A 25,074-nucleotide genomic window follows, 5' to 3' on the forward strand; every position below is an offset into this window, starting at 1 on the left:
CTTGACATATGCAACAATATGGATGGATCTAGAAGGTACTGTGTTAAGTGAAGTAAGTCAGAGAAAGACAAATAACTGTATGTTCTCATAAGTGGAATGTAAAAAAACAAAACAAAATGAAAACAGAATCATAGATACAGAGAACAAATGGGTGGTTTCCAGAGGGAAGGGGAGTGGGGAGTGGGAGGTAAAATAGCTGAAGGGGATTAAGAGGCACAAACCTTCAGTTATAAAATAAATAAGGCAGTGGGATGTTATATATAGCATAAGGAATCTGGTCAATAATACTGTAGTAACTTTGTATGGGGGCAGATGGTTACTAGACTTAAAATGATCATTTCACAATTTATGCAAATATCAAATTACTATGTAGTACACCTGAAACTAACATAATATTGTACACTAACTATATTTCAATTTTTTTAAAAAAGGAAGCATGGGACTTCCCTGGCAGTCCAGTGGTTAAGGCGCCGTGCTTCCAATGCAGGGGGCACGGGTTCGATCTTTGGTCGGAGAACTAAGATCCCACATGCCGCACTGCGCAGGCCAAAAGAAAAAAAAAAAAAAAAAGGAAGCAAACTGTACAGCATTATATACAGTAAAATTTTATTTCAGGAAAAACAAATAGAAACAAAATGTATTCATGTGAAACAAGAAAGCCTGTTTATAATGGTTTATCCCGGAGGGGTGAGATTTAAATGGGAAGGTAGGAAGAGATGATAAGCTTTGCTTTCATACAGTTTTGTATGATATGTTAAGCATATTTTTTTTTAATGTCTTGGATTGGTATCAGTGGGTCTTATTTATGGAACAAATAACCAAAACATAACTTACATATATGGGCTGTATTTTTTTTTTTTTTTTTGAAATATACCACAGCACAGATGCCTGACTTGAAATGACAGATGCAGCACCATCCCTCAAAAGTGAACAAATTTACAATCAGAGCGACCAATATAAAAAGTATTCTATCCACGAGATCTGCTTTCTAATTTAAGTGAAAAGAAATTCAATTAGTTTCTATTTAGTTGAGAGAATAAGAATTTCACAAGTTAACATAGCAAAATTTACAATAATTTATAAAATAATAACATAGATGCAACAGCCATAGATACATAGGACTAATGCACTATATGCATTCCAACGTCACAAGTAGATCGGTCCTACCTAAAACAGAGCAAGTCTACAGCTGTGCCTGATTCCAAGGAAATGTAAGAATATAAAAGAGGCTAATTTATGATAGAATCAACCCCTAAAGCAGCAAAAAGATGTGTTGGGGAATAAGAAGCAGTTAAAGATATAAACAGCATCCTTTTTCATAATAAGAGAAATGCTAATTAAAATTAGACCAGATACCACTTCTTTTCACCTACCAGATTAGCAAAAATACAAAAGTTTGACAACATATTCTAATGACAAGTATGTAGGGAAATTGATACTCTGACACACTGTTGATGGGAATGCAAAATGGTACAACCCCGTAAGGGTAACTTGGCAATATCTAGCAAAATTACACATATGTTTACCCTTTGACCCAGCAATCCCACATCTAGAAATCTATCTTACAGATATATTATCAAAATACAAAAAGATACATGCACAAAGATATTCACTGCAGTACAACTTGTATAACAAAAGACTGGAAATTACCCAAAGGTCTAATAATAGAAGACCATTTGAATAAACTATGGGGGGGGGGTGGTATTGCGGGGAATCTACTATACAGGTAGAAAAAAGAATAAAGAACATCTCTATACACTGCATGATGGGTTCTCCAGGATATAATGTTAAGTGAAAAAAGCAAGGTAGAAGAATTATACATAGTATGTTATCATTTACCTAAGAAGGGGACACTGGGGATGTAATTATTTTTATGTCTCAATATATATATATATCCCCAACCCCCTTTCTTATGTAAATTATTAAAAAATAAAACGATAAACCTCAAATTAAACTGTATTATTAAATAGCAAAATAAACAGCTCCCTCCACAACTAACAATAATAAGAGGTCAACCAAATCCTGATCTATGCCAGCTCCTGCTTGGACTACCCCACTTTCCAAATGAAATCTTAAAGGATGGGTACTGTGGACAGTTACTATTTCTATCTACCTAGTATCTACTGTTCCATCTGCTAACAGCAGGACTCAATTTTTGCTTAGAGAATCATACCATCACCACCCACTTTTGATTCATATGATTGGAGTGGGGCTGACCTTATAACTAGGCTAGACTCATAGTGTCACACCAAGGATTTTTGTTTCAGCTACTGGAAAAGAACTATTCTTTTCATTCTGGTTTAAAAATAAATAAATAAAACTTTCCAAACACATTGAATATCCCTTCTATCTTGTACCTTGTGCCTCAATCAATCAATCAATCATCAGTCTATTAATTCTTATTTTGCAACTATTCTCATAACTGTCCCTTTCTATCTCCGGGCTACCAACTTGGGGGAGTAGGGGAGGGGAGGGACTTAACTGCTCAATTTGCTTCAAATATGAAAAAATAGTAAAGAGCAGGCAAAGCTTGTTGATTAACAGCCCAGACTCCACCATTTACTACTGTATAACCTCAGACAAATTTCTTAACCTAAATTTAGGCATCTTTACTGGAATACTACCATCTATCTCATGGGTCTATCAGGACAAATAAGTCAATATACAGAATGTGTTTAGCATAGTTCTGGTTACACAGTTAACATACAAAAATATATATCATCATCATCATCATCATCCCCCAAAATTCATACTTAGACCCAGACCCAAAATACGGACAAGGTTTTGTATATACAATGCTTATAATAATTTAAAACATTTTAAAACTAAAGTCCAATTATGATGGGATGATTAAGTAAATTATAGAATAAAAGTAATAACAGTAATAGCCAATGCTTATAAACACTTATTATGTGCGAAGCACTCTGTCTTAAGTGTTTTAAATGTACTAATACATTCAATCTTCACAACAACCCTATGAGGTAGGCAGTATAATAATCCCTTTTTAACTATGTGGAAACCAATGTAGAGAGAAGTTCAGTAAATTACTCCAGGCAATGGAGTGGCTGCAATATGAACTTGGCAGTAAGGCTCCAGAGTCCATGATGATAACCACTACCTGCTACCTCTCCAACGAAGTAAAGCCTTTAAAAATCATAGTTACCAGGAGTTTTAATAATAATATAGGGCTATGTTTACGCTAAAATGTTGAGCAAGAAGACATGAAACCAAATTGTACTATGCAGTATCATCTGTAATGTACATGTCTTCTGGATGGTGGGATTAGGGATAAAATTCATCCTTCTTTATGTTTTTCTGTACCATGTAACTTCCACGATTAAATGTAGTATGTTTAAGATAAGAAAATAATTTCCAAAATAAATTTACTCTATATTAAGCATCTAAACTCTCACTTGAAACAATTATGTTGGATTTCAGTCATATCTATCTGATAAGCCTTAATGAATCAAGGTCTAACATCCTGACTTCTATACCTAGATGGCTAGTAAAAACAAATAATGGGGTATAGTAATCAGGAGACAAAGACAGAAGGAATTGCAGAGGGAGTCTTTTCATATAGAAAATTTGATAACTACAAAAAGGCATTATCAACATATAAGAGTACTAATCACAGAGTAGAAATCTGTTGCATTCAGAGAGAAAAGCATTTGTCCTTAAATTTTTACCTAATGATGTACAATATTTGATTAGAGGACTTGTAAAGTACTGTATGTTATAAATTCGAAATACTCTACATGTTACTAGACTAGAAATCTTGGGAGAACATCCCTCATACACAAAGATAAAGGCAAAATAAGAAAGAAGCAACTACAGAATGCTTACATTTACAACACAGATGGGAAATAAGGCAAGAAGACAAAAGGTATCTGACAAATAAAGCAGAGGACTGGACTGAGATTAAATTGTGTCTGTATTACTGCTAAATAGTACCTCAGGTGTGGGCCCTGCTTCATGTGTTAATAATATTATAATACATAATATCAGATGTAAATAAGCAGAGTAATCAGAGGCAGTGAGACATACAACTCTGTAATTTTTATCTTGGGCATTGTATGAAAATGGGATCTCAAACAGGTTCTAGGGGTCAAACAGATCTCTTTGGGAAGGGAGTGAGATATAAATAAAAGGAATATGCAAATCTGAATGGTCCAGAATCCCACTGGCATGGCCATAAGCAACATAAATAAACCAAATGCTCATGAATCTATATTACCTCACCTGTCACCACTGCAGCATGCAAGAACCGGGACTAGGAGAGAGCGGAGCCCATTATCCTGATGGCTTCTGTGAATTGCCTCTGTTTGCTAGCAATCATGTCTGCCTGATCCCTCAATTGTTGTTCCTGTGCCCTGGCTACTGCCAAAAAAGATCAAACCTTCCAAAAAGTAGTAAGATTTAGGACAGCGAGTCAATAACTTTGCAGACTAATGACATTCAAATATATGATTGTGAACATAACTGGTTCCTAAGCATTGCTTATCAATTTTTATACTTAGCCTGGGTGAGCAACATCTCCCACTCTCATTAGCAACTATTCCAAACCTCAGGTGGCATTCTTTTCACTCAGCAGAACTCATGTTTTACTTAGCCCTGAAAACTGAAGCAACTGAGTGATCACCTGAACTTCCCACTTCCCCTGCCCCTAATGGAACTTACCTCTATCTCCATCCACTCTTTCCCTCTTCCCTCCAGTCTCCTCAGGGAATGCGGTGGCCATTCTCCTATTCAAGACAGTACTACCTAACATCCTCTGGATACTTTGCTTAATCAATTCCTTAGAAAACTGTTGTTGTTCTGTCTCACTTGGGAGTGGGAGGCAACAGATAAAAACAATTTCTAAAAGCAGTATTAACTAAGCTTTTTTTCTTAGTTCCTAAGGTTGCCAACAAACAAACAAACCAAACTGTACATCAAACTGGTTACACTACCTCCCCCCAAAAGACTGCTCTCAAGTGACTTCAGAACACAGAGCTTTTGACTACATACCCTTAGTAGAATTACCGAAGGACAAAATGATCTGTAAACAATTTTAAATTTTTTAAACTTAATTCAATGATTTCATTGTTTAACATAATATCCAGGTTGGTATTTGAAGCTATTTACTTTGAAAGAAAAAGTAATTTTCTTACATATGATGTATTGTGCTTGAGTAGGAGAATATTCTCAATCCTAGGACACGTATGTTGAAGTATTTAGGAGTAAAGTGTCATGATGTCTATAACTTACTTCATTTAGTAGAGACAGACAGAAAGAGAGGAAAAGAACAAATAAAGAAAAATGTTAACTAGGGGAGGGTTATAGTGGTACATGGGAATTTATAATACTATTCCTTCAGCTTTTCTGTATGTTTGAAATTTTTCATAAGAATAAACAGCATGTGTGAAATTAACTCATTTTGGTTTAAAAAAAAAAAAGCATTTATATACATATATACTCAGAAAAAGATTTGTAAGGATACAGCCTAGGTTAGGAAATCTGATAGTAAAAATATAATATTATTTTCTTATTTTTGATTATATGTGTTTTCTAAGTTTCTATAATAAAAATTTAATGTTTTTGTAATAACAGAAATTTTAACTTTATATATTATAATAACAAATATTAGTAAGTATCTAATCAAGACTGCAGACTCAGCACAGGCTTTTGTCTCCATTCCTTCTAAAAAACCACTGAAATAAAAGTAGAGAAATACATAAAGAAATATTTCCACAAGAATATAGAAAAAGGATGGAGTTGTGGAAGAGAGTTTCACCAACCAACAAATAAGAAATGTCAATAAAATTTCCAAAAGATTGGAGAAGATGGAGACATGCTGACAATGAAAGAAAGTCATAAAAGCTGCAACCACTTATGTATTATGAGAAAGTTACAGAAAGGAAGAATTGATCTGTCCATTTGAAGAATGTCAACTCTGGGCTCAGAATCAGTCGGTGAGGCAGAGGATAGGAGTCATAAGTATTAAGCGACTCTGAAAACAGAGTAATTAATCAGAAGTCCATATACAGAACTTCACTACTCAGCACCCCAATTCCCTCTCCAACTTTGACTGACAGAGCACTCAGATAATTTGACATTTACCTCACGGAGGAAAAAAAGACTATTTTTCTCCAGAGGAACTGAACAAGTCACTTGGAGAGCACTGGGGTTTCTAATTGCGTGTTAACATCTGGGGGCCCAAACAGAGTAGTCTGCAGTCCTCCCACCAAAATCTAAGTCCGACAGTCGACACGCCTCATCCATACTCAGGCTAAAGAGAATTACTAGAATCAAACCTACTTAGACCTCAGCAGGGTAAACCCAAATTAACTACCCAGACCACCTTTCCAGGAGAGTCAAGGATTATCAGGCAAATAAGGAAAACTCAGGGTAAACCCAAATTAACTACCCAGACCACCTTTCCAGGAGAGTCAAGGATTATCAGGCAAATAAGGAAAACTAACAACATGAAAGACTAACTTAAATTTCTAAGCAATTTAGAAGGATAAAGGATAATTGAGAAAGAGAGAGAGAGACATTCAGAAAGATTTGAGAAAAAATTCTATAGACAAAGTAAGACCAAGATATTGAAGAGAAGAAACCTCTAGGCATGTAAAGCAAAAAGAATACATGATATAAAAAAGATATAACTGATGAACCTAGTGGTAGGGCAGGAATAAAGATGCAGACGTTGAGAACGGACTTGAGAACACAGGGGGAAGGGGAGGCTGGGAGGTAGTGAGAGAGTAGCATTGACATATCTACACTACCAAATGTAAAATAGATAGCTAGTAGGAAGCTACTGCATAGCACAGGGAGATCAGCTCAGGGCTTTGTGTCCACCTAGAGGGGTGGGATAGGAGGGTGGGAGGGAGGCGCAAGAGGGAGGAGATATGGGGATATATGTATGCATATAGCTGATTCACTTTGCTGTACAGCAGAAACTAACACAACATTGCAAAGCAGTTATGCTCCAATAAAGATGTATTAAAAAAAAAGACATAAAAGATTAAAAGATCAATCCAGGAGATCCAATATCCAAGTAGTGAGAGTCCCACCAAAAGAGAATAAAGAAAATATAAGGAGAAAAGTATTATAATAGTTTCCTATTGCTGTTTCACAAATTACCACAAAATTCAGTGGCTTAAAACAACATTTATGGGCTTCCCTGGTGGTGCAGTGGTTGAGAGTCTGCCTGCCAATGCAGGGGACACGGGTTCGAGCCCTGGTCTGGGAAGATCCCACATGCCACGGAGCAGCTGGGCCCGTGAGCCGCAATTACTGAGCCTGCGCGTCTGGAGCCTGTGCTCCGCAACAAGAGAGGCCGCGATAGTGAGAGGCCCGCGCACCGCGATGAAGAGTGGCCCCCGCTTGCCACAACTAGAGAAAGCCCTCGCACAGAAATGAAGACCTAACACAGCCATAAATAAATAAATAAATAAATTTTTTTAAAAAAATTAAAAAAAAAAACTTTAAAAAAAAAAAAACAACATTTATTATCTCACACAGTTTCTGAGGGTCAGGAGTCTGGGAGCAGCTTAGCTGATGGTTCTGGCTCGGCATCTCTCATGAGATTGCTATCAAAGTAACAGCTGGGCAGTATTCATCTGAAAACTTGAATGGGGCTGGCACTTTCACATCCAAGTTCAGTCACATGACTGTTGGCCAGAGGCCTCAGTCCCTAACCACACAGGCCTTTCCATAGGGCTGCTCACAACATGGCAGTTGGCTTTCCCCAGAATGAGTAATCCAAGAGCAAGAAAAGCCATCAAGAGAGAAGCCATAGTATCTTTCATAACCTAATCTCAGAAATGACATACCATCAGTTCTGCCATATCCCAGTGATCAGGTATACCAATTCTGGCACAATGTCAGAGAAGACTACACAGGGCATAAATACTAGGAGGTATGGATCAAGGGTCATCTTGGAAGATGGCTATATTAGTTATCAAGAAAATCACAGGAAAAATTTTTCTCAGAGCTTCTGATACGTGAATCTTCAGACCGAAAAGGTCCATTAAGTACTAACTAAGGAGAATGAAAAAAGATCCACCTAGATACATATCATAAAACTTCAGATCTCTAAAGATCAAACAATTATAAAAGTGTCACAGGAAAGGGAAAAAAATGCTCACCCACAAATGAATAAGAATCAAACGACCACCATACTTCTTATCAAATTAATGGCAAAAGACAAGGGAGTATTGCTTTAACAGTTGTAACAGAAAATGTGTATCAACGGGGAATTTTATGTTCATCCAAATTAACAATCAAGCGTGAGAGCAAACCAGAGTTCCATCTGGAAATCTAAAGAATCAGAAAGTTTAGCTTCCAGCACAAGCATTATTGGGAATACACTTGAGGCTGCACTCCAATAAACAAGACTCCCAAAAAGACATAAGATGCAGGAAGCCCCAGATCAACATGATAAGAGGAAACTCCTAAGGTAACGGCCGCAGAGCATGCCTACAGAGCCATGGACCAGACTGGGACAGAATTCCACGCAAAGGACAGTATGACTGAGTGGGCAGAATAACAGGGATATCATACAGGCATGTTAGTTCGAAAAAAAGGCCGTTGGAAACTTCAGGAGAAACAAAAGACAATATAACAAAGTAATGGCCCAAACAGAAATGAATAAAGGATGGTATGGTTTTAGCAATTGCAAGACTGTGAGAAAAGAGGCTATATACTAAACACAATCTCCTTAAAGTGCGCTAGGAGTCAGGCCACTGAACTCAAAAAAAGTAAATGAATACTAGGTTATCTTTTAGCCCTGTATTCAACAACATTCAAAAAGTTATCTTAACTGTTTTTCAACGTTTAGAATAAACCTTTGGATGGAAGACTTGACTGCAACTGCAAAACAAAATGTTGGCAACCTTAATTGAAAAGAAAAGAAGTAACTAATAAAATGTAGAAGGTAGAGATAAGGAAAAGAAAAATGAAAAATAGGGGTGCTTATTAGTTCATTTTATATGAAGAGATACGAAGAAACTGGCTATAGATAGAACACTTAATAGAACACTTAATTGTAACACTTACTACAATTATCTTTAATCTGTGAAAACCAAGAATTATATATAATTATTAATTTTTGGAAAGAAGGAAAAGAAAACACAATGGAAAAAGTGAAAGCAGTGTCAATGAACTAAATCTTCCTATTTCTTATAAGAAAGTCAACTGATAGCAAGTTAATCCAATAAACAGAATTTAGTATACTTTACATGAAAGTTATGTCCTGAACATAAACTCTACTGTTGATGGCTTAGAACACATTATGCTAAATCTGGACTGACCCTCCTCTTCACACCTCTTCTGAACATTAGTTATATATTGAACATTAGTTAATATATATATATAACTTTAGTTGCATGTGCTTATGTGCATGAGACTGTATTTGCATGTCTGAATGCACATATGTGTATATATTTTAACTAAAGGCACAACTTCAGTGTATTTTCTTTCAGCATTTTTGTCTAAAAGTTAAAAGAAAGAGAGAAATCAATGAAATGCAAGTAATAGTCAGGGAAGGGAGTATCCTGGTTAACTGAAGACTGAGATTAATTGAGATTTAATCTATTTCTCCTATGTTTGTGAAAGATTACTCATAGCAATCTACCATCACACAGGGAAATGGCATCCTCTCTCATTGTACAAATGCTAATGCTAATCCTAATGGAAGTGAGAAGTGCACCTGATTTTAAGAAATAGTGAAGGGGTGGGCGGCAGGAAGAGACACTGAAAGTATCTGAAAAGTATTTTAAGGATCTTAGAATAATTTCACAGGAAAAAATCAGAATAACTAAATTCATATTGATGAACCTCACAAATCTAAAGGACAGTTTAACAGAAGAAAGCAGCAGAAGAATACTGTATTACTACCATCAGGAAGAACTTTCTAACAACTGTAGCTACTCAACAACAGAATGGACTGTCTATAATTAAGGTCTGATCTTCCATCACTCTATTGTTTAAATAAAGACCAGAAATCATCTGTCTGTAATGTTAAAAACTGGTGGATGATTGGACTAGATAATCCCTAAGGTAATAACTGTAAGTATGAGAGTTCTAAACTAATAAATTTTGACTTACCAACATCCATTGCAGTTTCCATGAAGCTTTTCTGTCGTGAAGCAAATTCTGCAAGCAATTTCTGCTGCCTCTCTCTGGCCTTTTGTCGCCTACATTAAACAGAAATAAAGTGATAAGTACCAGACGTGCTTAAGACATACCTACTATCTTTCAGGAGTATATAATGTATGAAAGGCCCCCGGCACACAGTTAAGAACAACCAATTTTCTGTACTATGTATTAAATTTCAGGTAAAATTTTACTGTCCTTAAAAGGATTCTGCTGCTTTAAAATAGTTTGAAAATCACTGGGCTTAAATAGGTAAAAATAAAAGCCACGATTTACTTTAAAATGTGAAATAATAATTAAAGTAGATAGAAAATTTGGATGTCCAACAACACAATTTCCTAAATATATGTCAGTTCATAGCAAGAACAAGAAGAGTTTTAGCTAGGAATCCACAATTTAACCCCAGGTACAAATAATAGCAAACTCATTGCTAGAAGAAACTATTATGTTAAGCTATGAACAGAATCTAAAAGTTAAGAATGGTCAGATTTAGGGGACTTCCCTGGTGGTCCAGTGGTTAAGAATCCCCCTTCCAGTGCAGGGGACGCGGGTTCGATCCCTGGTTGGGGAACTAAGATCCCACATGCTGCCAGGCAACTGAGCCCGCGCGTTCTGGAACCCACACGCCACAACTAGAGAGAAGCCCGCACACCGCAACAAAAGATCCCATGTGCCGAAACTAAGACCCGATGCAGCAAATATTAATTTATTAATTAATTAATTTTTTAAAAAAAGAATAGTCAGATTTACTGTTACCTTAAGAACAGGTCTCTTCCTAAAAGAGAAATAGCAAAAAGCCAGGAAGTTTTCCAGTTTCTACTAGGAAATATTCCAAGTTTGGTTTATTTTGTTTGAAGTAAAAGAATATGAAAGAGTCTCAAATATAAGATAAAGATAAAACTATATTCCAAATCTAAGCGTAAATATTCCTTTGGATTAATTCACTTTATTCTATTTATTAATTATCCCTTATCTACTTCCAAAGAGCATTTTAATTTGAGGCTAGTTGAAAAAGAAAAAAAATGACTATAACATAAGTATAAGAAAATAAAAGTAAACTAATAAAGACAGGAGATAGGCTTCCCTACATTTAAAGATGCTAGAAATACTAATAAGCATAAAATTCTACCCCCAGCAAGGTAAGGTTAATACAGTAATTCAAAACAAGAGAGGAGGGAGAGGAAGAAGAAAAAGGTTATAAGTTATATATTAACTCATTGGGAGAGATAAACTTTTTACTTGAACTAAACTCAAAAAGGGATTTATCATATCCCATGATACAAAGGACATTAAAAACATAATGGATGGAGTATACTATAGCAGTTTCTTTTAGTGACCATTTATTATATCTATATACTACAAAAGAATTTTATTAAACTGAGATTCTATGAAGTAATTTCTATGGGAAACATGAAAGAATTCTGCTATTAGTCTGAAATGATTAAAGGATATAGAATATAGAATTTAGAAGAATGGAATGCTGATGGTAATTTTTAGATTATTCACACATCCGCTCTGACCCATTTAGTGGAGATAATCACAAACGTCTATAAAATCAAGTACTGTGGTCCAGCTTACCATGAAAAGTTACATAATTTTGCCAATAAAGTTCAAGAGATTTTTAACACTCCTTTTCTAACATTTACTTTAAATGTAATTTAGGCCCCACTTAAGAAAACCACTTTATTACCTAATTTATAAATACAACTCTTATTTTTTATATTATATTTTATATTTTAAGCCAATATATTATTATCCAGGTTGATCACTCACCTTACTCATCAAACTGGACTCTCAATGACATTAGCCATTTCAAAAAATTAAAAACCACTCCTGTGCTCTCTTTCCTTCCTGAACATGGAAGGTGGCACAGTGGCCTAGGACAGGGTGTCAAGACCCAACAGCCTGGCACAGGAGGGCATTCGTGTGGGGGAAAGTTACAAGAAATTGGTTATACACAAGGGAATTAATCAAAAATTAATACATATTAAGGATTATAGGGGCCAGGTTTCTCACTATGGGAGAAGAGAATTACAATTATGAAAAGAAGGAAAAGAAGAATAAATCCTATGGTGTTGGATTAGAATTGGGATTATCAGGTTGAACTCACAGTCATAGTTTTTAATAACTCTCTCTCCCCTCCCTTTATCCCCCCCCATACACACACATTTTGCCCACTAACAGGGTCTGTGAATGAGCTCATTAGAATGAGCACGTGGACTGTGGTTTCCAAATAAGATTCTTTACTAAAAGGAACCAGGACTCTTTGGAGAAATGGCTAATACCAAACACAAGATGAACCTGGGCTATCTTCTTGACCCAGAAAATAATTGAAAATGCTCAAAGAATGGTGGGGAGAAATCCAAAGAACACAGAAACCAGCTTGAAGGGACTCCCACTGGTCAAATCTAGAACAATTTGAGCATCAAAATGATTAATGAGGAAGAAATTATAACCCATAAAATAAAATAGGAATCCATAACTCCAAACTGATATAAGTAAATAAATGAATAAACTGAAAGTCGATGGAGATCAGGATATTGCGGCATCTCAAAGTATCTCCCCACAAATTACATATTAATTACAAAGGGGGGAAAAAAGAGAGGAAAGTTACTAAGGGTAACTTGACAGTGAAGAAGTCTAACAGACACCCTCATAATCAAGTGATCAAAGTTAATCACCAGTAATGAAACAAATTAAAATCATGTGACACCTGATGGGATGCAGTCAAAAAAAAACAGCAACACTTCCTTTTTTTTTTTTGGCCAGGCCGCGCAACTTGCAGGATCTTAGTTCCCCAACCAGGGATTGAACCCAGGCCATGGCAGTGAAAGCCCGGAATACTAACCACTAGGCCACCAGGCAACTCCCCAGCAACACTTCCTTGATATTCCTCTCAAAGGTGCATCACCTGAATCCAAACATAATGGGAAAGGAGACAAGCCCAAATTGAGGGACATTCTACAGTGTCTATTGCTCTATAATCTTCAAAAGTGCCAAGGTCAAGAAAATAAAGGAAAAACTGAGGAAACTATTCCATGCTGAAGGAGACCAAACAAACATGACAACAAAATGCAATGAGTGATTCTGGACTGGATCTTTTTGCTCTGAGACACGTTACTGGGACAACTGTCAAAACTTGGGATCTAAGGATTTTATCGTACTAAATAAAATGTTGATTCCCTTATTTTGAAAGGTGTATTCTGATTAGGTAAGAAAACGACCTTATTCCTAAAAAACACGCACTAAAGTATTCCAGGGTAAAGCAACTTACTCTGAAATGATCCAGGAAGTTCACTGTATTATCCTTGAAACATTTCTGTAAGTTTGAGATTTCTTCAAAATAAAAAGGTTTTAAAAATTAAACCCATCCTCAAAGGACAAAAATTCGTCATCAAGGAAGAAATGGAAACAAACAAAAATGTGCCGTAGATGCTCAAAGACATATGAGACCTCCAAAAATGTTTAAATAATAATAGCACTGATAGAATATGTTTGGTCTCCTATACTACTCCTTCATAAACTTATAATAAACTTATAAGTTTCAGTATGTTTCTTTAATTAAAACAATGAGCTACGCACTCTACAGCTCACCTTTAAATACATACATGTACATTTACATTTAGAATACATATGGCTGTCACCATGTGTATTCTAAATGTAAATGATAACTCAACCAACTCAAGCATGCTAAACGCACAAGCACTGACTATCTTTGATTCCATTTATCTTACAAACTAATCAGCTGATAAACATCCAGGTGATTAGCCTCAGATGGCCAAAAGTGGGGATGGGGGGTGGTAATATAAAATCTTCAACTGTACCATACATTAGTTTAAAGCATTAAAAATAAAAACTACCTTTCTTCTTTGTCCAGTGTTTTCTTCTCTGCAGCAGTGATCTTTTTGGGTGGTACAGGAGGGGTCACTTTTCTACATATCTCTTCAATGATGCGTTTGTTCATTCTGCTTTGCAATGCAGCTTTTAGTAAAATTCTTTCTACTGCAGTTATACCATCTCCATGACTATATTTAGGTATTTCCGGTTGGATTAAAATTTCTATGTCATCAAGCCAGGGAGGATAGTAGGAGTTTTGTTTTCCTGAGAGTTTGTGGTGAAGTTTAATTAACAAAGACAATATGCTTTCTTTAATTTCCAAAATGGCTGTAGTTAACTGTGGAGCTGAACCAGGTGCAGACCATTTATTTGAAGTTTTAGGACGAACCACCTGATTTGCTTCACTGCTACTGCGATTGATGATCTCCTGAAACTTCTTTCTACGCTCTGCTACTAAGCTGAAAACTTGAGCTGTACCAGAATTCTACCGTTCAAAAGAGAAAGAAAGAAAAATCAAGAGAAGTTATTCAGTGTCAAGTTTAAAACCATATTAGTACTACATTTTCAAAAGGGAATGTTCAAAGTTTCATCCAAAGATTTATTTAATAGATTTGCTCTTAAAGTAAATCTGTCTCTTCACTTCTCTCAAATATACTTAGTCCCACTCAACCTGGAAACATCAAGGAGAAAGGCGATTATCCACAGTAACACCTCTTTTACAACCTCCTGGGCCTACCTACTAGGGAAAATAGACAAAGCTTGAGGAGTTTCTACAGCCATATTAAAGAGGAATCATAAACAAAGTCCTTCATCAGATTAAAGGAATAAAAGCTATTCTATCCAACATTCGTCAAGAATACTATACTCTTTACCAACTTCCAGAAGACCACGATATCTTCCACTTAAGAAAATTATAAATTAATTTTTTTCCAAGTTAATGAATCTGAACTGCTAATTAATTTCATTTTTAAGGAACTTCAAAAGTTTGAAAATTAATTCTAACACAAATGCTTTAAGTTACTGAAATGAAATATAGAGATGAAAAATCAAACTAATCTCTTTCATATTTAAATATCACTATAATTTGTTATTTGAACAGATTTTTTAAAACCATTTTTCTCAATAATTTATCTTCAAACTAGCCTTTTTTGCTAAAGCAGTCAAACTGCATTAGGGCTCTTAGAAATCATCTTTTAATTAAGATACAAGTTAGTTTAATGGATTTCATTAATTTTTTTTAAGCAAGCATAGAAAGGATGCTTCAATCAGTTGAGCTTTTTATGAGCTAAATTATAACATACATTATTTTTTTTTAACATCCAAGCTGTTTTTCAATGTACTCTCTACCAGCATTAGAGGCAAAGGCTGCCGCTTATAGATTCCAATATTTTAATCAAAATTCTTTATGGTGTTCACAGCAAAAACATATTGTCAAAGACAAAGAAAGTTCCTACAAATGGACTCTTCAACAAGAAATGTCTGATTCAATGTTCTTCACTTGCAAAAATCTATATTGTAGGAATTAGAGGTATTTAAGTTTAGTTACTTGTCCTGTCATATCAAGATTTTTCATTTCTGCTTTCTATAAATTAATTAAGCTACATGCAATGAGAGAGCTGATTTTCAAAATGAGTCCAAATACACAATATATGGAGTTTAAGATTTCTGTGGGCTTATTTTATCAAAGTTAATTAACTGCCATAGGAGCAAAAAAAAAAAGTTGTGAATGGGCATGCCACCAGCAACTAAAGATTAAATTTATTTTGATTTAGGAAACATTCATTTTTAAGATGTTAGTAACAATGCTAAATGTAAACAGACTGAAATGTGCCGCTTATAATTGGCCCAAAATACTAACACTACTAAGAAAAACCCACTATTAAATACGCAGTATTATTTTTTAAGTTCAATAATATGAATTTTCTTTAAAATTAAGCCTAAATTACTGCATTTAAAACACACACACACACGTTAAACATTTTTTTAATCTAACCATATTAATTAAACACACACATATACACACAAATACTTCAGCATTTGTCCCCATTTCCAGTTAAAGCCATATTGCTAGTTAATGCAAATATTATATACATCTACCTCTCTTTGAAGAACTTTAGGCCGACGTGAACTCTGGCAGATTAAAGGAAAAAGATGGGTGAGGCAAAAGTTGCTTAGATATATCAGAGGAAATAAAAGACAATTTAAAGTTATCTACAACCACATTTATTTTTCTTTTGGATATGATAGGATGATCTAAATGACACAACCCAACATAACAAAGTCTTTCCTTTTTTTTGTTCTCTCTTTTACACTTACTTGTAAAGAACCCAAGCTATCAGAGCTGGTACTTGCAGGTGAGTCTCTCTTCACTTCCGGAGCAGTCTCTGGAACTCTCACTCTAACATAATTTATAAAGTGTCGCATGTTCAATACTAAGTTACTACCAGGAAACCAACTGTCATGACAACGTTCTGGTCCACCTACTGATGCCTAAAACATAAACATAATGAATATCAAACCTTGCCAATCTGGTCTAAGGTACAATGGAAATGTAACAAGCCCAAATAATAGTCTATTGCCTGTCATATTCCTGAATCCCTTATAGTCTCATTCACAAATCACAAAGTGCTAATAAAACCAAATACAAACACAAAATTTTAGAACAAATTTCTCAGTACTAATATAGGTAAGTCCAATGGAAGTCAGCTAAGCTTCTCCAGAAAAAAAAACATTTTTCAATTTGGAAATACTTAGTACAGAATATTATTCATCAACCATTAGGAATAACTCATAATACAGTCAAATAATGCTAATTTGGACTAACTGTAGAAGAAAGTCTGAAAAATCAACCAAAAGTCTGACTTAAGTCTTAGAGGAATCGTAATGACCCTTTAATATCTATGAAAGAATATATGTTGACTCAACTTAGAATATAAAGTACAGTCTAGTCTTTTTACTTGTCTGTTTTTTTCTTGTTTGTTTTTTTGCTGTTATTACGTTGTGTTGTATTCTGTCTTTTTGGAGGGAGGGGATGAGGAAAATATCAATTAATTATAAAATCAATTAGTAGTGACAATTACTTTTATGTAAGTGATACTTATAAAACCCTGAAACAGATTAACAAACAACTTGCATTCTTAAGTAAACATTCTCCCTTATAACAATACTTACTCCATTAACTTAAAACCTTTACAGAAACAATTTGCTATTCAAAATTAATCCCTAATCAAATTAGTAGAATTTCTAGACTGAATTCCTAACATAACACTTATTTACCAGTAATCAATGCTATTAGCATAACACCAAAAGTGCACTAACCACGTTTCTTAGATCTACGTATTATGAATTACGAATTTCAAATTCAATAATTCTACAAATGGAGTTTAATGTATTAGTGAAACCTCTAAAAGAACATATGTATGTGAAGATTAAAAAGGGCCTTTTCCAGTAGTTCTTAGGAAGATTTTCATCTGAGTATGATGAATCCATAAATACCTTTCAAGATGACATACAACCTTTTATTAAGGCATGTCATAACTTTAACATTTAAAAATACAAGAAACTACTTACCTCTTCATCTGATTCCTCTTCAGCTGAATTTTCAAGTCCTAATTCAATCAGATATAAAACCATGCAGAGTACATGTTCTGACAGATTTTGATGATCCATCAAAATCTTTAAAAAGGGAAAAAATGCCCTGTAATTACTTTTTTCCATAAAACATATTTCACTTAAATATCAAAAAATATTTTAACGTTATAGATGAAAGTACATTAAAATATATATACACATATATATGTGTATGTATGCATATGTATATATATACATATATATACAAAATTCATAATCAGATACGTAAGTAAAGCTATACCTTGGTGAAAAGACAAAACTAAAACCAGTAAAACAGGTTCCCTCTCAAGATCACACAGTATTTTAGGCAATATCCAGAAATATTAGTTCACTGATTTCCTAAAGGTTAAGACATTACATAATCCACTAAAACCATTATTATAAAAATACTAGTATCTAATAAAGTAATTTAACAAGACTATTTTACATCCTAAGTTGCTGACACTCTTCTGCTGATGACAAAGATATCAGATAAATGTTTGTTAAATAGGATAATTCATGCAAATGTGTTTGGCATAGTACTTGGCATATAATTGGAAGCAAAATAATTGTTTATGGAACATTAATATTTTTAAAATCTGTCTCTAAAATTAAAGTTCTGAACCTGAGTGTTTTGTGCTGTTGTGTAAATGTGTATGCAATGTGTGGTTTATATGAGTGAGAAAGGAAAAAGGAATGCAAGCGGTTAGGAGAGAGGCTTCTCTAAGGAAATACTGATACATCTGACCTTATACATGGAATACACAGTGCAAGCCTTACACATTTTATGCAGGACTTTGGGGCTAACCTACACCAATCACTCATTCAATATGATGCAACAAACTATTAACCAGAAGACACATAAAATACCATAAGAAAAAAACAGCCTGGTAGCTATCATGTTGTCTTCATTATTTAAAAAAAAAAAGCCATCTGGTCAAACTATGGAAGGGGTAAGAGGAAGAGCTTCTGCAGGGAGTGGCATTGTCAGCTGCAGATGAGACTAAAGAGAACAAAAAAGAGGCCAGTCTAGGCTGAGCCTAGCAGAAACTGCCCAAACGGCAGAGGGAGCTTGGAAAGGACTTAGTCACTTAGGAGCTAATCTATTGTGACTAAAAAATAAAGACTTTCAGTTCACTGACTTTTTAATGCTTATTCTGACTACTGAGAAGGCTTTTCCATTCATATTTTGTGTGGCACAGTGGTGAGGAGAATAGACTTTCAAAACCTTTTAAAAACCTGATTTTTTATACAAATTCTGTATATACTTAGCTATTTGACCTTGAGCAACATCTGGCCTTAAGTTTTCTCATCTTTAAAACTAGAATAGTAGTCCAGAATTATTGCAAGGATTACATGATTACTATCTGTAATTTGCTTCATACAGTATCTAGCAATTGGTGTTCAATAAATAGTAGGTAGGTGGTACGGATAGTGGGAGGAGCAAGAACAGCAGTAAGAGGGGACTGAAGGCTGGGAGGCAACAAAGGTCATTTTTTCTAATCCAGTACTTTACAGGGAGGAAACCAAGGCTCAGCCACACACTCAGCTAGCACAAGCAATACTAGAACACAGTTTCAAACTCCCAAGGATTGCCTATCATTACTACTCTGCCTCCTCTTAATAAATAAAGCATTACTAGCTAAAATCAAATAAATTTTGGCTTGAAATCCTATGGCATTACATCTTACAGCTTCAAATGAGTAACTTAAAGGCTAAGAAAAGAAAAAACTTTATTAGGTACTACAAAAAAAAAATAAATGGTTTCTGGGGATTTTTATCAACATGTTCTATATTAAAGTCTTTTAATATTAAACATGGCAGGAGATGAAATGGTTTACTGACACTGATTTTTAGAAAGTTGACCTGCCAATGCAATGTCAATTAAAGGTTCTTCTATTATCATAAAAGTCATGAAAGCTATTACAAAGTTGAGATTTTAAAAAATTTGTTCATAATAATCTTGCAACAATTAAATATTGCCTTTCTATTTTTCATGAAATATTCTTTTTACAGTAAGCAAATAAAAAGGTTGAAAAAACTTAACTTGAAAGAGGACACAAATCATTTGCAGTAGGCTTCTTTAATTTTTAAATCAAGAATTACTGACATTTATTATCCGTAAGATGTTACGGAAAAACACAAACTTTTTGCCCAACCCAATACATGTACTTAGCTTCACTATCTGAACTAGTTATTTAATCTCTAAAACTTAAAAATCATATCTGAAAAATGAGAATAACAACAGAACTTTCACTCATAAGGAAGTTTCCTAGAATTAAACAAAGTAATGTATATAAGTGTATATAAAGTACTTGAAACAAAATCTGGCACTAAGTAGACATTCAAAAAATATCTATTTGTAAAAAATCAAAACCACAAATATCTTCTTAGTAAGAAAAAATATTCTACTTTTCTTAATGAAAAAAAGAACATTTTAAATCATTTTACTGAATAATTCTCTTAGAAATTAATGAAAATAAACCATTCAAGATGTTTTTTTGAGGCGCATGTCTAAAATTTTAACAGGAGTAATTTTTACAAGTAAAACGAAAAACTGGTCATGGGGTAGAGTTAAAAAGAATAGGGGGTACAGAAATCTAAAAGCTATATTTGTTTACACAGCAAACAAGAAAAAAACTAAAGTGTCTACTTAACTAAATTTAATGTATATTTTCTTAAGTAATTTAAGTAATGTATATGTAGTAATTGTAAATTTGCCTAACAAATAGGCTTACTTTTTTATTTAATTTAATTTTTAATTTTTCAAATTCTAATTAGAAAGAAGAAACAATCGTTTTTTTTGTATCTAACTGTATAATGTTTATTGTGTCTAGTTACTTTATAAATGTCTATAGTTATTTTATCTATATAACATGAGTATAGTTTGTCTTTCATCTCTTATCCAGGTTAGAACATAAATATGCCTGTTATATATATATACACATACTCCATGACATTATGTATACAATTTTTGAGTACACAACTAATGTTAGCCTAATAAGTAAGTCAGTTCTGTGTGAGAAGACCCAAGGATAAAACAAATTCTAGGTAATAAAAAAGTAAAAGCATCACCTTTTGAGTTTCTAAGGTATTTAACAAAAGAAAATCCTTAATGTTGTCACATAGGAGCCCATTCAAATCCCTCTATGTCACATTCCTGATCAGAGGAAGAAAGCCAAGAGAACAAGCCTAAACACAGGGTCACTGGCTCCTATGGCTGCCATGTTAGTTTTGTCACTTTAGTGGATTCTGGTGGTTGTTTGGTCCCTACTGTTCATTTCATTCTTCCTGTACTCACATAATATTTCACTTCTTGTGGCACAGAAACCATAAAAAAATATTCCTATCTGAAACTGATAAGATGAATAGTTTCCCCCCAAAAATGGTATAGCTCTATTATTTTCAACTTAGATTTGAAATTACATAAAGAATACAATTCATATATATGTGATTATGAAATATCCTCACACATCTTAAACATATAAATACACTTTGCTTTATAAATAGTATTTTTATGTAAATATTATCCTTTAGCACTTTTATGTAAAATTATGGTAATAAATTCTAATCTGAGTCTTTCTATTCAAATTACTACTGTACCTTGTAAAGCAGAGTGAATAGCACAATGTGTAAAGTTTTACAGTGCAAAAGTCTCATGAGACCTTTATAGCTGGGATGGAGTGGCGTCCTTTTCTTATAGGGAGGCCAGGGATTTCCAGGGAATTTTCCACTCTGTTTTAAACTGTAAAAATAAAACAAAACTAAAATTAGATGATAGACTCAAGATTAAAATGTAATTTAAATGGTGATTCCATAGCTTCATCACACACTATATATATGTTACCTCAGCACTTTTTGGAATAGCCTTAGGTACAGATCATAACTTCCTCTACCTTTTTCTGGATGTATCATATTAGTGATTCATTACCATTGAACTCACAGCCAACAGCACTATAACAGCCTGAACAAAGCTTATCTGACTACAAATTTTCTCTGTAAGGCACATCAAAGCCTTCTTGCCCTCTGGAACACTAAACAGCACTTTGGCACTACACTTGGGGACCATTTTAAACAGCGAAATCACCAAAGGACAAAAATGCAAAAACATAGCACTAAATTGACCATGAAAAGGACACATGTTTACAGTATGAGCTGGAACAAGAGGGTAGAGTTTTGCTTTGTTCCACTTTAACCTAGGTGCCCTCGGCATATCCATCGAGATCTGTGACTAACCAAGAAATTGCTCCGAGTACTGATTTCGGGCATAAACATAAATTTTACCAAGTAGCCAAATTTGTAAAATAGAATTGGCAAATAATGAGGATCAATTGTATATGACAGAATTAGCATTACAAATCAGTGAGAAAAGGATGGATTGTTCAATAAATAGTCCTGGAGCTGGTTTTCTGTAGGGGAAAAAAAATACATAAATCACTACTTCACTCTCTATATAAAATTCAACTGCAGGTGGATTAAAAATCCAAATATAAAAGTAAAACTTTAGAACTGATAAACTTTAGACAATCTAACAGAAAAATCATCGAAGAATAATCCATACACCAATCTCATACCAAGAATCATGAAGGGAAATTAATAAGTTTTTTTTTAAAGGCTCAACCTCACCCAGTAATCCAGAGAATGCAAGTGAGTTATACATTCAGCACTTGAAGTTAAAATGACAGAATGAACATAAATATTTAATTTTACTTTCACTCAAAACTCCAATAAAAATATAGTAATGGTATTTCTTATAGGATGAAAAGCACCAGGATGAAGAAAATCCGAAAAAAAAAAATGCAAAATTTTGTCAGTCAGAAAGCAAACGGATACATGTTGACTCTAGTAAACCTAAGAAAGACAAATCACAGGAAGGCAATGGGGACAGCTGAGAATCAACCCCAATTTCACTGCAGAATCCTCAAAAGGCTCAGAAACTGGAAACACCTGGTTCTTCAATAACTGGAGTTGGGGAGATAGGAGGCTAAAATGAGGATTGGATGAAAATTGCTTCTCCCCCACCCCAACAGAATTCTGGCTAGAGAATTCATCTCTGGAGAAGGTAAAACACAAGCACAGTTAAGGGTAGGAGGATGGGCGATTAAAATCATCGTATACCTAGAAAGTCCAGGTGTCCTTTGAGAGCCACTGAGATTTCACCCTCTTTATGCAAATTTCTTCTTAGAAATCTTTGTCTCTGAAGTTTTCTTAAGCTATGGTATTGACCTAAAACAATAAGAGGAGGTATGGCCAGGACCAAACTGCTTGAGTCCCATTATTCTTGCATTTGGAACACTCTCTACGGCAGACTGTATTGTTGTTCCCAACTGTTGGATCACTTCCTTAAAAGAGGAGGACATCCCTGCTCATTGCCATATGACATGAGGTGCCTCACTGCTGGTATATTACATATTTCCACCCCATTACCAGGCTTGATGTGAGCCAGTAGAAAGTGAGAAAAATGACAGAGAAAAAAAAGAAAGTCATCATATGCATTTTGACTCAGAGCACTTAGGCTCTGACTCCATTCAGTTCACAAAATAATGGCAGCCAGACCATTACCTTCTGGGCAATATTTGAAAATACTTCTCTGAGGAATCTGACAAAACCAAAAAGGAAGTTCTAAAGAGACTAACATAAGGGCTTCTCAACAAACCTGCCTACCCAAATCACACTACATTAAAGCTCAGAATCTACAAAGATCCACCAAGGCACTGAGAGCTCCTCATCACAAGCAGCCAGAATTATCAGACATCCAAAGAATGCAGCTAACATAAAAGCTAGAGACTGAACAGTAGAAAACTCAACTTGGAGGAAACAAATATCATGTAGGGAGGGGGGAAAAAATCTTAAAAATAATAAATTACAAGGAGAGGCAACATGGTTTCCTGTTACATGGGTCTGGAAGGGGAAAGTCAGTACAGCCCACATACCCCGTGTTAGCAGAATTTCCTGACATCTGTATGAGGTAAGAACACCTAGAAACAGGAAAGAATGAACTCATAGTTTGGTCTCCATATAGGAGATGATTTTTCCTGAATATCTTCTGAGACAAGGACAGGAAAAGTTGGCCTTTTCAGCATTTCAAGATCCTTCTGCCTGTGGGTATGTTAGGAGCAAAGGCATATTCTCAAGATGCTGATGTGATTCCTCAATGTAATATCGATGAGAAAATGACCCAGACAAGAGGAAGAAGAGGAGGAAATGGCAGCTTCTCAGGGACTGTTGACATTCCAGGATGTAGTCATAGAATTTTCTCAGGATGAGTGGGAATTTCTGGACAGCACTCAATGGGAATTGTACAGGGATGTGATGTTAGAGAACTATAAAAACCTGGTCTCCTTGGGTCTTGTCTCTGAGCCAGACCTGGTCACCTTTATGGAGCAAAAGAAGGGTCCCTGGGATGTGAAGGGAATGGAGACAATAGCCATACACCCAGGAACTGGGGCCCCCCACCCAGGTGGAGGATGGTGACTTCAGGCTGAGCATAAGATTCCTGGGGCACCACCCTGTTACCTCACCACCAACCAACCAGAAGAAAGTCACACAGCCTACAGCCCTCACCCCAAATTTTGCCTATAAAAACTTCTCCCTGAAAACCATGGGGGAATTTGGGGTTTTTTACAGCTCTCCTTGCTTAGCCCTGCAATAAACCTTTCTCTGTTCCAAAAAAAAAAAAAATTACCATCTACATACCAGAGAAATGAACTGCATCTATGATTCAAGAAGAGGATGCCATTAAGTTTGCTTTAAAAAAAAAAACTGGTTTCGATATAATACTATAGTGGCTACATATAAGCATAATTTTCAAAGCAAGCCCAATAGCCTATGCTTAAATGTTCCAATTATTCTATTTCATTTGGCATAGAAAAGCAATTTTTAGTTTTTATTTTGTTTGTTTGCTTTAAGTACTAGGCCCCTAAATACGCAGCACCTAGATTAATAAAGTGTTCTGAAATAAAGGTTATATATTTGTTCAAGGCAGCAGGTAATACATCATTCTGACTGCTCTTTTCAAAATCATTAATGAAATAATGCAAATGAAAAGCTACATGACAGCAAAAAAAATTTTAAGTGACTCAAACCAACACTTAATTATTGACTAGCTTGAGACAAAAATGACATATATAAACTCATACATCATACTTTAAAACATGGGCCAGCAGCCATTAACCTTCAAGATGGGAGACGGGAAGCAACAGAAATATCAGAAATTACAGTTCAAAAAAATTTGCTTTCCAGCTGAATTTAAAGTAACCACTATATAAAAATCACATTTGTCTTTCGGAAATGGTCTAGACAATAGTTCCAACACTGCCATTAACAAACGTATTCCACTGAACTTCTCTGGACCACAATGTCCTCATATGTAAAATATAACACTGGGCTTCCCTGGTGGCGCAGTGGTTGAGAATCTGCCTGCCAATGCAGGGGACATGGGTTCGAGCCCTGGTCTGGGAAGATCCCACATGCCGCGGAGCGGCTAAG

General features: G+C 34.9%; 1 protein-coding gene across 1 annotated transcript in view; it reads right to left on the reverse strand.

Moving 5' to 3' along the window:
• UBR3 (ubiquitin protein ligase E3 component n-recognin 3) overlaps positions 1 to 25,074 on the reverse strand; it is a 240,061-nt gene that overhangs the window by 105,641 nt on the left and 109,346 nt on the right. Inside the window, 5 exon segments of the mRNA XM_082396130.1 lie at positions 10,093 to 10,181; positions 14,001 to 14,461; positions 16,294 to 16,467; positions 17,548 to 17,652; positions 21,190 to 21,331. Coding sequence (XP_082252256.1) covers positions 10,093 to 10,181; positions 14,001 to 14,461; positions 16,294 to 16,467; positions 17,548 to 17,652; positions 21,190 to 21,331 — 971 coding nt within the window.

Source organism: Balaenoptera borealis, assembly GCF_965194805.1.
Source record: "Balaenoptera borealis genome assembly, chromosome: 6".
NCBI classification, from domain to species: Eukaryota; Metazoa; Chordata; class Mammalia; order Artiodactyla; family Balaenopteridae; genus Balaenoptera; species Balaenoptera borealis.